General features: G+C 54.2%; 1 protein-coding gene across 10 annotated transcripts in view; it reads left to right on the plus strand.

The window, feature by feature from the left end:
* The window catches only part of LOC144721385 (membrane-associated guanylate kinase, WW and PDZ domain-containing protein 2-like), a 70,691-nt gene that overhangs the window by 53,309 nt on the left and 5,322 nt on the right, over nucleotides 1-12,060 (plus strand). For 2 of the 10 annotated variants that reach the window (XM_078598959.1, XM_078598958.1), the window contains exons 13-24: nucleotides 348-796; nucleotides 1,071-1,287; nucleotides 2,131-2,168; nucleotides 2,493-2,736; nucleotides 2,867-2,958; nucleotides 3,504-3,702; nucleotides 4,485-4,724; nucleotides 5,385-5,570; nucleotides 7,043-7,109; nucleotides 7,410-7,467; nucleotides 8,116-8,256; nucleotides 8,552-8,690. In XM_078598959.1, coding sequence (XP_078455085.1) covers nucleotides 348-796; nucleotides 1,071-1,287; nucleotides 2,131-2,168; nucleotides 2,493-2,736; nucleotides 2,867-2,958; nucleotides 3,504-3,702; nucleotides 4,485-4,724; nucleotides 5,385-5,570; nucleotides 7,043-7,109; nucleotides 7,410-7,467; nucleotides 8,116-8,256; nucleotides 8,552-8,690 — 2,070 coding nt within the window. Of the gene's footprint in view, nucleotides 1-347; nucleotides 797-1,070; nucleotides 1,288-2,130; nucleotides 2,169-2,492; nucleotides 2,737-2,866; nucleotides 2,959-3,503; nucleotides 3,703-4,484; nucleotides 4,725-5,384; nucleotides 5,571-7,042; nucleotides 7,110-7,409; nucleotides 7,468-8,115; nucleotides 8,257-8,551; nucleotides 8,691-9,976; nucleotides 11,981-12,060 lie in introns of those variants that run through there. The other 8 variants (XM_078598964.1, XM_078598963.1, XR_013585897.1 and 5 more) reach the window with 8 other exon arrangements.

The raw sequence follows: 12,060 nt of genomic DNA on the forward strand, positions 1-12,060 counted from the left end.
AGCACTGCCGCCGCACTTGCTGTAATCAACACGAGTGCAGCCACCGTTGCATACTACTCTCCTCTAATTAATACCACCACCACCACCACACCACTTACCATCACCAGCATAATTATAGCCAGCACCACCACCATTACAACCACCATCACCTCCATCATCAACACCAGATACTCCACTACTTCCACCACCATTATCACGAACAGCACCACCACCCACATCGCCTGCTGCCACACGAACATCTGCACCAGCATCAACAACTGCAGAATCGCCTCCCTCCAGCACAGAGAACAATGCTGCGCTGTCAAAGTTTTATATTAACGCCCGTCCGTCGGTGCGACGCCCGGCAGGTGACGTGATCGTGAGCGTGAACGACGCCTGCGTCCTGGGCTACTCCCAGGTGGACGTCGTGCGAATCTTCCAGTGCATCCCCATTGGTCAGTGCGTGACCCTCGACCTCTGCCGCGGCTACCCTCTGCCATTCGACCCCGACGACCCGGCCACGCACATGGTGACAGCGTTCGCCGTCTCGGGCAAGGAGCCGATGATCATCAACGGCTGGCCGCTCGCTGACCCGGGCCTCCCACCGACCGTGGCGGCGCTACCGGGACTGCCGTCGTTGCACTCCACGCCGGACTCCGGCACCGCCGTCCACTCCCAGCAGCAGCCTTGGTGGACGAGCGCCGCAACGCAGGGCGCACGTGACGCGCCGGAGAACGGACATGCTCGCGACGACGGAGACTCGCTGGCATCGTCGGGGACCTCGCAGCCCGAGCTGCTGACCGCCACAGTCGTGAAGGTGCGCGGGGGGGCAGGCGGGCGGGCAGGCGGGCAAGCGGGTGGGTGGTGGTGGGGCTAGAAATAGGGCGATACGGTCAGGAGATGTATAGATTTTCAGCCAAATTAAAGAATTCAAGTTTGAAACTCATTCAGCATATTACTAGGCAAGTAAACTTCAAGTCATTATGTGTAAAAGTGACAGAATCAACAGGCTTTTTATTTTCAATGGCTTTGGTTCATTACATCGTGATGGCGTTACTCACCCGGAGACGCGGTCATTGCATCCCGCGCAGGGCCCTGCGGGGTTCGGCTTCACGATCGCAGACGGCGCCGGCGGGCAGCGCGTGCGGCACATCCTGGACCGTGCGCGGGGTCGTGACCTCCGCGAGGGCGACCTCATCCTGCAGGTCGGAGGTCGCGACGTGCAGGGCCTGAGCCACATGCAGGTGGTGCAGATGCTCAAGGACTGTCCCGTGGGCAGCCCCGTGCCCTTCGTCGTTCAGCGTCCCGGTACGCGCAACGGCGATCCCTCACGACGGTGGCAGTGTCTTGTGCACCTGATTGTGGTGGTGGTGCCGGTTGGCAAGTTGGGAGGCTCATCCGGCTGTGATCATCGTCAGCAGCGGCACGGTGGCACGGTGGAAACACTTGCGCCTCTCCGCAAGAAGGGCCATTCCAATTTGGACGCCTGTATCTGTGGAGTTAGTATGTTATCCCCCCCCCCTCCCATGCTTCATGGGTTTCCTCCAGGTTCCTGCCAAAGATACAAAAACGTACGGGACTGGTATCGGCCAAACTTCCCTGCGAAATCACTCAATTGTGATAACACACGACAACATTACCCCCCTTACTGTGCAAATTGGTGGGGCTCTCCTGTCAAAGAGTCTTGAGACTAAGTGAGGTTCTCCTGGGTAAACGTTAATAATCACTTGCATCATTGCAGTTGTCGTCATCGTTAGCAGCAGTGGCAGTGTGAGCAATACAAAAATCACCACCGTCAGCAGTAGCAGTAGAAGCAGCATCAGCCATCGTCCCGTTGTCCAATGGTGACAAGATTTCAACACAAACATGCAAACTCTCGCACACACACGTGCGCACACAGAGCGTAACTCATTCTACCACACCACCCACCCATTCTGTGAAAGCATCGCCCCTCCGTGCGTACGTACGTACGTGCGTGCGTGCGTGCGTGATTCACGTGAGCTCATTAGAATGAGCCGCCGTTTACCCGCGACGTTGCCTGCGGCAGGCAGCCACTCGCACCCTTGCACAAATCCCCGTTCCCCTGGGCCGCACGCGAGCGGAGCTATCGCACGCACGCTCCTTAATCACCACCGTTACTTTGTCTTGCAGGCACTGGGAACCATTCCCCAAACAGAAGCCAACAATCGGTGAGTTTTTTTCGTGGCCTTTTTTCCTCCCAGTCCAATTACGTACCGTATATGACGTTACACGTAACCTGGCCGCATTTCTTACAGGCGCAAGAGCTCAGACTGCGTATGATGTGCGGAGCAGCAGGGGCTCCCGGTTGTAAGATATAAGATTGAATCTTGGTCAGGGTCCACACAGCCCTGTCATTGTTATCATCGTCATCATCATCATCATAATCTCGTTAAGCTTAGCATGGCCAACTAACCCCCACGAACCGCACAGAGTGAAGAGGCCCTCATCCAGCAGTGGACTTACATTTGTTGTTGTTGCTGCGTTACCACCAGGAGTTCGAGAGGCGGAACAGCGCGGGGAGCTTCCGCGAGAGCGGCCACCCTGCGGCCCGCCCGGGCCCCCCGTCGCTGTACCCGCCCTGGACGGGAACAAGCCCCCCCGGGCACACCGCCAACGCTCCGCGCCGCGCCCTGCTCTACCCCCCACCCCCGCAGGGCCCCCCGAGTTTCGGTCAGCAGGGGCGCCCCCCAGGACCGGCGACGTCCGAGGGTCCCCGAGAACTCAGCGAGAGTGCGAGTGAGTCGAGACGAATGGGGTGACGCGGGTAACGACGCGAACGCTTTTGATACGAGCGCTGCCGGTAGAGAACACCGATACGCGCTGCGGCCGCGCGCGGCTCACGGCTTGTCGGCGTCTCTGTCCGCAGCGCTGGAGTTCCGGGACATCGACGTGTTCCTCCGGCGCCAGGAGACCGGGTTCGGATTCCGAATCCTGGGCGGGGAGGAGCCGGGGCACCCGGTACGGCGCAGTCCGCACCCTCGTTTCATCATCGCGCCATATAAATACAAATCCGTATTAGTGTTTTCTCGTTTCTGTAGTCGTTCTAAAACATGGATGCTCTCTGATATTTTACCCGATGATATTGTAATTTTACTAAGAAACTTTAATTTCGAAATTTCCAAATGAAAGCGGTGGATCACCTTGTGATACCTTACAGCCCCATTGCTGTGACAATCGTACGAGTCACGCAGCCGCTCGCAGGAACGTCCTTTCACAGAAATGATCACAATTCACCCATTCCCATGATTATTTTGTCACAGTTCATGGTTACGATTCAAATTTACCAACTGTCGATAAATATACTTGGCCTTCTGGTGCATGTAGCACTGAATTAATGGTTCGTAAGCGAAAGAACGGAACGAAACGTCGTCACTAGAATATAATCGAGTAACGTTTTTTGAAGTCAGAACGACAAAGTCAACGTTCTCTCTCTTCACCGTACGATTTGCCCCTTGCTTGCCGACTCATCCGTTCTCCGCGCCCGCTCACCCACCCATCACTAGATTCGCGTGGGCGCGGTGGTGCCGCGGGGAGCGGCCGACGTGGATGGGCGACTGCGCCCCGGCGACGAGCTGCTGTCGGTGGACAGCTCGCCCGTGGAGGGCCACGTGCACCAGCACGTGATCGCGCTCATGCAGAAGGCGGCGCTCAACGGGCACGTCAGCCTCACCGTGCGCAGGGCGCTCGCGCCCGCACCCTCCGGTGGGTCGATGGGCGGCGGCACCACCGTGGTCGTGTCTACGAATGTGTTGGAATTTCCGTAGACTTCATCGTCTGTCATCTTCATCGTTCTTTGTTGTCTTCATCTTCACCGTCGGTACTTTGCTCAGTCGGTGTTCGTCGCTGAGGGCGTGGACGGGTTGCTTTGTTTTTTCATTCCTGTTACTCTATGCCCCCGGTACCATTCCCATTCCCGTTCTGCTGTAATGTGCTGATGCCTGCTTTATTGAGGGCAATATTGGCACGTAAAATTAAGATTGATTGATGTGATCAGCATGAGTCATCCTCATCGGCAGCAGCGGCGGCGCAATCATCATCTTATTGACTGCAAAAGCCAAAGTGATTTAGTGCTCAAATGAGCATTGAAGCAAGACTCGCCACCTGTTTATAGCCTGCCAGAAGTGGTTGACATTCCACATTCCTATGACAGGGGAGAGTCTATCCATAAGACAACCACAAAGTGGAACTCACTTTACTGACCCTCGGGGAGATGATGGGCCGAGTCACCCGCCAATCAGGATTTGAACTTGTAACCTACCGATAGCAACCCACTCACCGCTGAGCAGCATCGTCATCATTGTCATGAGCAATATCATCTTTATATAATGGTGTTCTCTCTAAATGTACGTGTAGTCATGTATTGTATTACCATGACAAACACGATGATAACGGTCGTAATCAAGCTCGCGCTAGGCCAGAGATCAAACGCTTACAGAGGCCCCCCCAAAGACGATCCCTCTCCGCTCCATGCGACGTTCCTCCAGGTCCCCTGGGGCCCCCGTCGCTGTCGAACCTGCATGTGTACGGCGGCGCTGCGGGGGCACCGGTGGAGCCGACGGGCGGCTCGTCACCGCCGGAGCCCCCGCGGGGCCTCGCGCAGGAAGTGCAGGGCCTGTCGCTGGAGTGCACGCCCAGCGACGTCACCGTCCAACGGCAGGAGCACGAGGGGTTCGGCTTCGTCATCGTGTCGTCGCTCGCGCGGCCCGAGGGCGGCCCGGCCAACGGTACGAACGCCACGCTCGCGCGTACGATGGTAAACGACACGGGCGCACGTGAGCGTGTGCACGGAGCACGTAAAAACTTGTACGGGTGAAACGTACGAGCGCGGAATACACCTTTGCTTGTATTGACCACGTGCAGCCAATACACACACACGCGCGTATCACAAAACTGACGCACGCACAAAAACAAGCGACGCACAAGCGTCGTGGTAACGTCACCGCCACTTAGTGGCGAATGGCGGTTGTTGTTGTTCGCGTGTCGCGTTGTAGCTCTGCGTAGAGGTACGTTAACTCAAATACGATACGAGTGCGTGTTTGTAAGCACGTGCATGCATGTGTACATGTTGGTTAACAGTCAACACATCACCTAGGTCTGGACGTGACCTCCTGTCAGCAAGCCTCTTCATGTGGCCTCAAAGTGCACCTAGCTTGGCACAAGTGCTGCGGTGAAATCACCGCCACTTCGTGGTGAATGGGCAGCTGTTGCTGCTGTTGTTGGTCAACATTGCCACGAGGGAGACACGACAGCCGGGCATGGGGCTGGCTACCCACCCCCTCATGTGCCATGCCAGCCATTCACAGGTCCTCTCTAATAAGCACTTGCCACAACAGTCTGTGAAGGCTATACGGTCGGGGTATCTTTGTCTTTGTGTCGCGGTGCAGCTCTGCCGCACAAGATCGGGCGCGTGGTGCCGGGCAGCCCCGCGGAGCGGTGCGGCGTGCTGCGCGTGGGCGACCGCATCGTGGCGGTTAACAGGCGCTGCATCCTGGACATGTCGCACGCCGATATCGTGATGCTGGTGCGCGACGCAGGGCTCACCGTCACGCTCGCCGTCCTCCCGGCTCCCGGTCAGAGCTTCCTCTTCTCTCTCTTACTGCCAACCCCTCCCACCTACACCCACCTGCTCACTCATCCACCCACTCAACCACTCACCCACTCATTCATCCACACACTAACCCACTTACTCACCCACTCAACCACTCACACATCTACTCACTCACACATCTACTCAATGACACACCTGCCCACTCACCTACCCACATACCTACTCACGTATCCACCCATTCAATCATCCACCCACTCACACATCTGCTCATTCATTCACCTACCCACCCACTCCTCTTCTCACTCACTCAGCCACTCACTTAATGAAAATAATAGTGCCAATTGTATTTCGGGAAACTTTTATCTTGTTCAGGAAATCCATTCAGCCGTAAGATGCGTATTTATTAGCAGAGCTCTCTGAAAGACAGTCGAGGTGAAGTGAAAACCGTTCAAATTAAACTTGAACTGATACAGACCCTCACAATAACTGTCCCTATAAATTGCTTGCTATGCTATTATGTTAAAAGGGTATTTATAGACGGAGACCTTTAATAAACTCTAGGTGACAGCCCATTTAGACTAAAAGTCTCTTAAGTAAGACCTAGGTCGCAAATACAGTGCGGCATACAAGAGTAATAGAATAAATACTGTGGTAGAATTTAAATGGGTGGCTTTCCGTGACACTGAAACACGGTCCTATTAACTAGCATACCCTGACAATAACCCTGGCTCCATTCTCGACAGTTATCCCAGCCATAGCCTACATCGTATATCGCACGATGGTGCGGTGGTTTGCGCCATACGCAATGAAGCTTGTTATCCAAGTTTTATTCCCGGCCGCGATTAATATCGGTGCCGAGTGGTAACTGAACCAGTCCTGGGTGGCCCCCTTCACCGACCTGCACCTACCACCGCGGTGGTGAAGTATGGTCAAACAATCGCCTTGACCGACGACGTGAGTGCGGAGGCCTTCATCCAGCAGTGGAATGACAAATTGGCATAAATGATACAATTCGTTGCACCATCAATAGGGGCTCTCAGCCACCCAGTAAATAGAGTGGTCCTGTAATGCCATGCGCTGCCGACAGTGAATTGGGTTGATACAAAAATCAATCCACCATGTGTTAGTGTTTTGCTGTTCCGTTTTAAGTTATGATTTTACCAAAATAATCAGAAAAAAAAGGTAACGCGTGGACTGATGGGGAATCACGCGTTTTACGCGACGGGGGTCATTGTGCGTCAGCGTGCGGCGGGCTTTCCCCAGGTTCCTCAGATGTCCTCTCGAACGAAGCCAAACGCTTCGCACAATTTCCCAACCAATCCCAACTTATCGGCACCCGCCTGAAGAAAAGAGTCTCTTGACTCGATGAAGCTTCGCCGAGTTAAGACCTCGCCACTCGTCAATGTACTTACACGACTGTCGTAACGATCGCTGTGTCGACGTTGTATTGAAATGCGACCATCCGCGCTGCGACGGTTTGTTTTACGTCTGCAGAGAGCAGTGGAAACCCGTCGCCAAACACCACCTCCCAGCCCAGCACCCCGGGGCCCATCACCTCCAGGTGGGCACTGCAGTGGAAGCGCCCGTGGGCTAGCGGACTAGGGGCCTGCTAGGCTCGTCCTCTGTGCTGCTGGGTCCAGTGCAGCGCGCAAACACCAAACGTACTAAATTATAATTGTTAAGTATGGCCAGATCATGGTTATCATTGCGAGTGTGTTATATTTTTTTGCATCGGTACAACGCTTCGAGGGCACTCCCTTCATTTTTTTGTCTGGCGACGAACGTGCATCATGGCCATGCAGGATGAAGCACATTCCTGACGTTTGTCAGCACGCAAGATGTTTTCTCCATTATGTTGCAGCTCTGCCAACATCGATATACACAGGAGACAGGAGATACCCGTGAACAAGACGCCGCAGGTACGAAAAATGCACCCCGAATGCGCCTGACCTCGGCGGATCTCGTAAACCATGCAGAGTTGAGCCAGGAGCCTTGCAGATGCTCGTCCGCTCACCCACCTCCACCTGAATTCCCCTGCACAGGAGTGTTGTGTGTAACCTCACACACAAACACACCTGCTTGTTTATACGCTCGCTCACACATGCATACAGAATACAAATATAGCCTGAACAGACTTTTGAGGCAAGTGTTGCTAGCGAGCACCCATGAAGGCCGGCACGACACACGAGGAAGTGGGTGGCCAGCACCACGCCTGGCCGCCTTTCTCTCCCGAGTGGCGATGTTTACATACTGAACCAGATACTCATTCGAGGTTGAGTCGACTTAAGGGAGGCCCAGGACTGGTTCAGATAATCGTCACTAGTATTGGGCATGAGCAGGAATCGAACTCGGGTCGCCGTTGCACAGCAGTATACGCATACACATGCATACACACACACACACGCGTGCCTGTACTCATGACCGTGCACTCACCCACAAGTGGGCGTTCACATACTCGCCCACGTACAGTCGCAGTCGCTCACATGTTATTCCACACTTGGGAAACCGTCGCCCTCGGAGGATTTAGCTCTGGAAAGAGGCGGTGTTTACATTTGACGTGTGCGCAGAGGGCTCTGTACGAGGCGGTGCTGGAGAAGGGCGAGAGGGGATTTGGGTTCAGCATCCGCGGGGGGCGCGAGTACGGGATGGAGCTGTACGTACTGCGTGTGGTGGAGGGGGGCCCGGCCGCCACATCCTCACAGATGCAGGTCAGCACACACGTGGGCTGCTGCACCGTCCCCCCGCACCCCCAGAATGAACACACTCGCACGCTTTCACACACCAACACACACACACGCTCACACTCACAGCCACTCGCACACCAGCAATCACTCACGCCCACTCACACACCAAAACTCGCACACACTCACACACCTACTCACGCACACCAACACTCACACCCACCCACACACTGACACTCAATAAAGCCCGTGTTCTCCGTGCCGTCTTGCACGGCCACCCACCTACCTGCACGCACGCACACACATACGCTCGCTCGCGTAGGTCGGAGACCAGATTGTGGAGATCGGTGGGGAGAGCACCTCGGACATGACGCATGCACGCGCCATCGATCTCATCCGCGGCAGCGGCGGCGCCGTGCGCCTGCTCCTGCGCCACGGCTCGGGGCACGTCCCCGACCACGGTAGGTCGCGGCAGAGTCGCCCTGCGCCGTCCGCTACGCCCGGTCCGGTGGGGAGAGGGCCGGAGAAGGGAGTCGGGGTGGGGGGCAGGTGGGGCCTGAGGGTCGTGGACGGATGCGTACGTGCACACAAGCGTGCGGCTCATCTGGCGGATGTCGCCAAACCGACGTCCGTGGTGGATTCCCGCCACCGCGGGAAGCACCTGCGCGGGCCGGAAGGGGATGCGAGCTGCCAACTCTCAAGAGACACATGGTCACACCGAGTGGCGAGCGGCTCACCTGGCAGATCTGTGCAACCGGTCGAAGGGTCGTCAGGGTTTCGTCTTCGTGCCATCCCCACGTCATGTTCCACCGTTGCCAGTGGAACATGACGTGCCGTTCCATCGCCAGTTATTCCGTGTTCGTCATCTGTCCAGTACTCATTCATAACCCAAGGCGACATCTGCGCTGGTAGTTCCAGGTTTCTCATTGGTTACACATCGCGATCTCGTGGTTAGCGAAGGATCGAGTGGTTTTTGTTACCGATGCTGCCTGGATTCAGGGGTTGGAGGGATTTGGAGGCTGGAGAAGCCCTTGTGAAGTGTGCAGAGAAATCACAAACACCGCGCTGTGCTTCACTCTGACGTGCATGCCTCTCCTCCTGGGGGTGAATGATGCTGCATGGGGATTGGTTCTGACTCATCTCGCTGTGCTGCATGCGATCCTGAGTAGCGGGAATATCCGTTGAAAGCTCTCTCTATGCTCCGTGGTCGTTTTCACGCATGGGTGTTGGCTTTAATAATGCATGTGCTATGGTGCGCTGCGGGGTCATGTGTGTGTCAGCTTGTGGATGTGTGTGTGCGTGCTTTATTGTTTGAGCACGCGTGCGTGATTATGTGCGCCCGAACCTGTCTGTGAGTCTGCTAGTGAGCTGGTGCATGTGCGTGTGTGTGCATGAGCCTGTGTTATTATAAGGGTTTGCATGAGCTCGTGTTGCGTGTATCTGTGTGTCTGTGTGCATGCATGTGCGAGACCTTGCGTTGTTGTGTGTATCTGCGTGTGTGCGAGTCAGTTGTCAGTGTGCAAGTACGTACTTGAACCTGTGTTGTTCTTATGAGTGCAAGTGTGTGTGCCTGCATTGTGTCTGTGTGTCTGTATGTGCGAGTCCAAGCCTGTTGTACGAGTACGCGCGTGGTGTTCAGCGTGCATGCCTCTGCGTGCGTTTGAGATGCCCTGCTTGCACGTGGCACGCATGTTGCGGATCCGTTTTGCCGCAAAGCACGAGCGTCACGTTGTGCCTCCCCTCCCAGGAGTTGCTCCCTCCAGCCTCTCCATGTGCATGAAACATGACAGGCATGGCTCCCCATACTTCTTCTTATTGGGCCTTCCAAAGGACACGGTGTGTAACCTCCCTCCTCTGCCTCTGCTCACCCTCAAACGACCGCTTCTATCCATCTTTAGAGCACTATTGCACTTGACCTCCGGCCTGCATGGTGCTTCTACGCTTAGCACAGCACTCCTAAAACCCAACGCACGCTGCTGTTCTCACAAACGGTCTTCGTGAGAAACGTTGCGAGGTCATTGCGAGCAGTTACAAAACTATAGCATTCAAATGTTACCGTGCCCTCCGCGACCCAGCCTCGTGCTGAGTTGCAGTTGAACGGTGGATTGGGATCGTGTGAGAAGCTGCACGAAGGGACGTTTGCAAAGACTGGAGGTGCAATTACTGCTGTAGGCAGTGAATAAGGATTTTTTTTTAAACTCACGAGACAAAATTTATCAGAGGCAAAGGTTGAGATTTGGGAGTGCTGTGACTACTAATGCCGGTCGCTTAAAATGCCTGAAGACGTCTTTTCCAAAAGCCAACGAAGGTGGCAACGTCTCGCCGAACGCGCGTGTTGTTAGGACGTGCGCCGCTAGCGTCGAGCCTGCTGTGAAGGGCCGCTTACCCCCAGCCGCTGTTTAGCTGCCCCCGCCTGCCCAGTGTTTTTACTTCTCGCGACCCAGTTAGGCTCAGAAAATTCCGCTCGGGGGCGTTTGCAAATTTCTCTTTGCCACGTGTGCCCAGAAGCCAATTGCTTAGTGCTGACGTTAGCAAAGACTTGCTCAGCATTAAACGACTGGTGCCACCTCTGGCGTGGGGAATTTTCAAATCCTGGATGACATTTTTTTTGGCGTGTTCTTTGTGTTTCGCTCCGCTCACAACTGCGCACGCGTGCTCGTATTAACCCCCTAACCTCTTTCCTGGCAGCCCCCCCCCTCCCCTCATGCTGTGAAGTAACCACGTGTGTTCTGATTGCAGGCAGTGTTGTAGGGTGTGACAGCCTAACCAGTGAGTGAAGGTAATGACCGAGAGCCCTCCTCTTACAAGCGCAGTCCTCTGGTGGCTTTAGCGATGGTGGGCACAGGGGCTGTAAGGTCTTCCCACACTTAACTCTCTCCTTGCTGTTAAGACATGTAACAATTCATCGATTCATCGCCAAGAATAACATTCTTGCATTCATGCTCCATGCTCCCATTTCTGCAACTAAGAATCATCTGTTTAAGATGCCGAATAATTGCAATTAGAATGACAGAGCGAACTCCTCCTGTGATGTAACCACTCACAAATGAGACGACGGAATAATCGAGCCACGGAACAAACGAGACGGTGAAAATGAACCAAACAGTAAAGTTCTTGGATCGAATCGAGACCTCAAATTATGACAATCCATCTACGGGTGGGATGGTGAATTGTTACATGCCTCCTTGCTGTATGCCTTGTGTGTGTAGATGTTCGTGTGTGTGTGTAGTTGTATGTGTAATTGTCCAAAAGTTAAACTGGTAGAAAATATTATGCACCTATTGCCCTATTGTTAACTATTGTAACCTGTATATCAATTCCTGCTATAACGTAGAGAACAGAAACATGGACATTGACAAAGCAAATTTTACAAAAGCCTCGCTAGCGTGCAAAGAAGCTTGAAGAGATACACGCTTCTAATTATATTGTGAGCCAGGAAGAGGAATACATGGATAAGAGAACACGAGGACGTTAGAGCTCCTGTATTGACTGTTCATAAAAGCGGGTTTGAGCAGGGCATGTCACGAGAAGTGATGATGACTGGCGGTTGAGGCTACTGATATAGAGTGGTTATCAAAGGAGGGAACAAGCCTAAGAGAACGTTCACCATGGAGATGGAATGATTAAATCACGTTGTGTACAAAAGTGTTTGAGAGATGGCGAAGGTTAGGAGATCTTTATTGCATCAGTGAACATGTCTGGTGGTAATATATATAATTTCACTGATTACACTACAGGGCTCAAGAATTAAGCCAAATATCACTTGCGAAAGTAAGCCAAACACCATCTCATATGTGGACAAAAGGCCTTCCGCCCGACTTTGTGCAATGA

Source organism: Lampetra planeri, chromosome 11 (genome assembly GCF_965212315.1).
Source record: "Lampetra planeri chromosome 11, kcLamPlan1.2.h2, whole genome shotgun sequence".
In the NCBI taxonomy this organism is placed as follows: domain Eukaryota; kingdom Metazoa; phylum Chordata; class Hyperoartia; order Petromyzontiformes; family Petromyzontidae; genus Lampetra; species Lampetra planeri.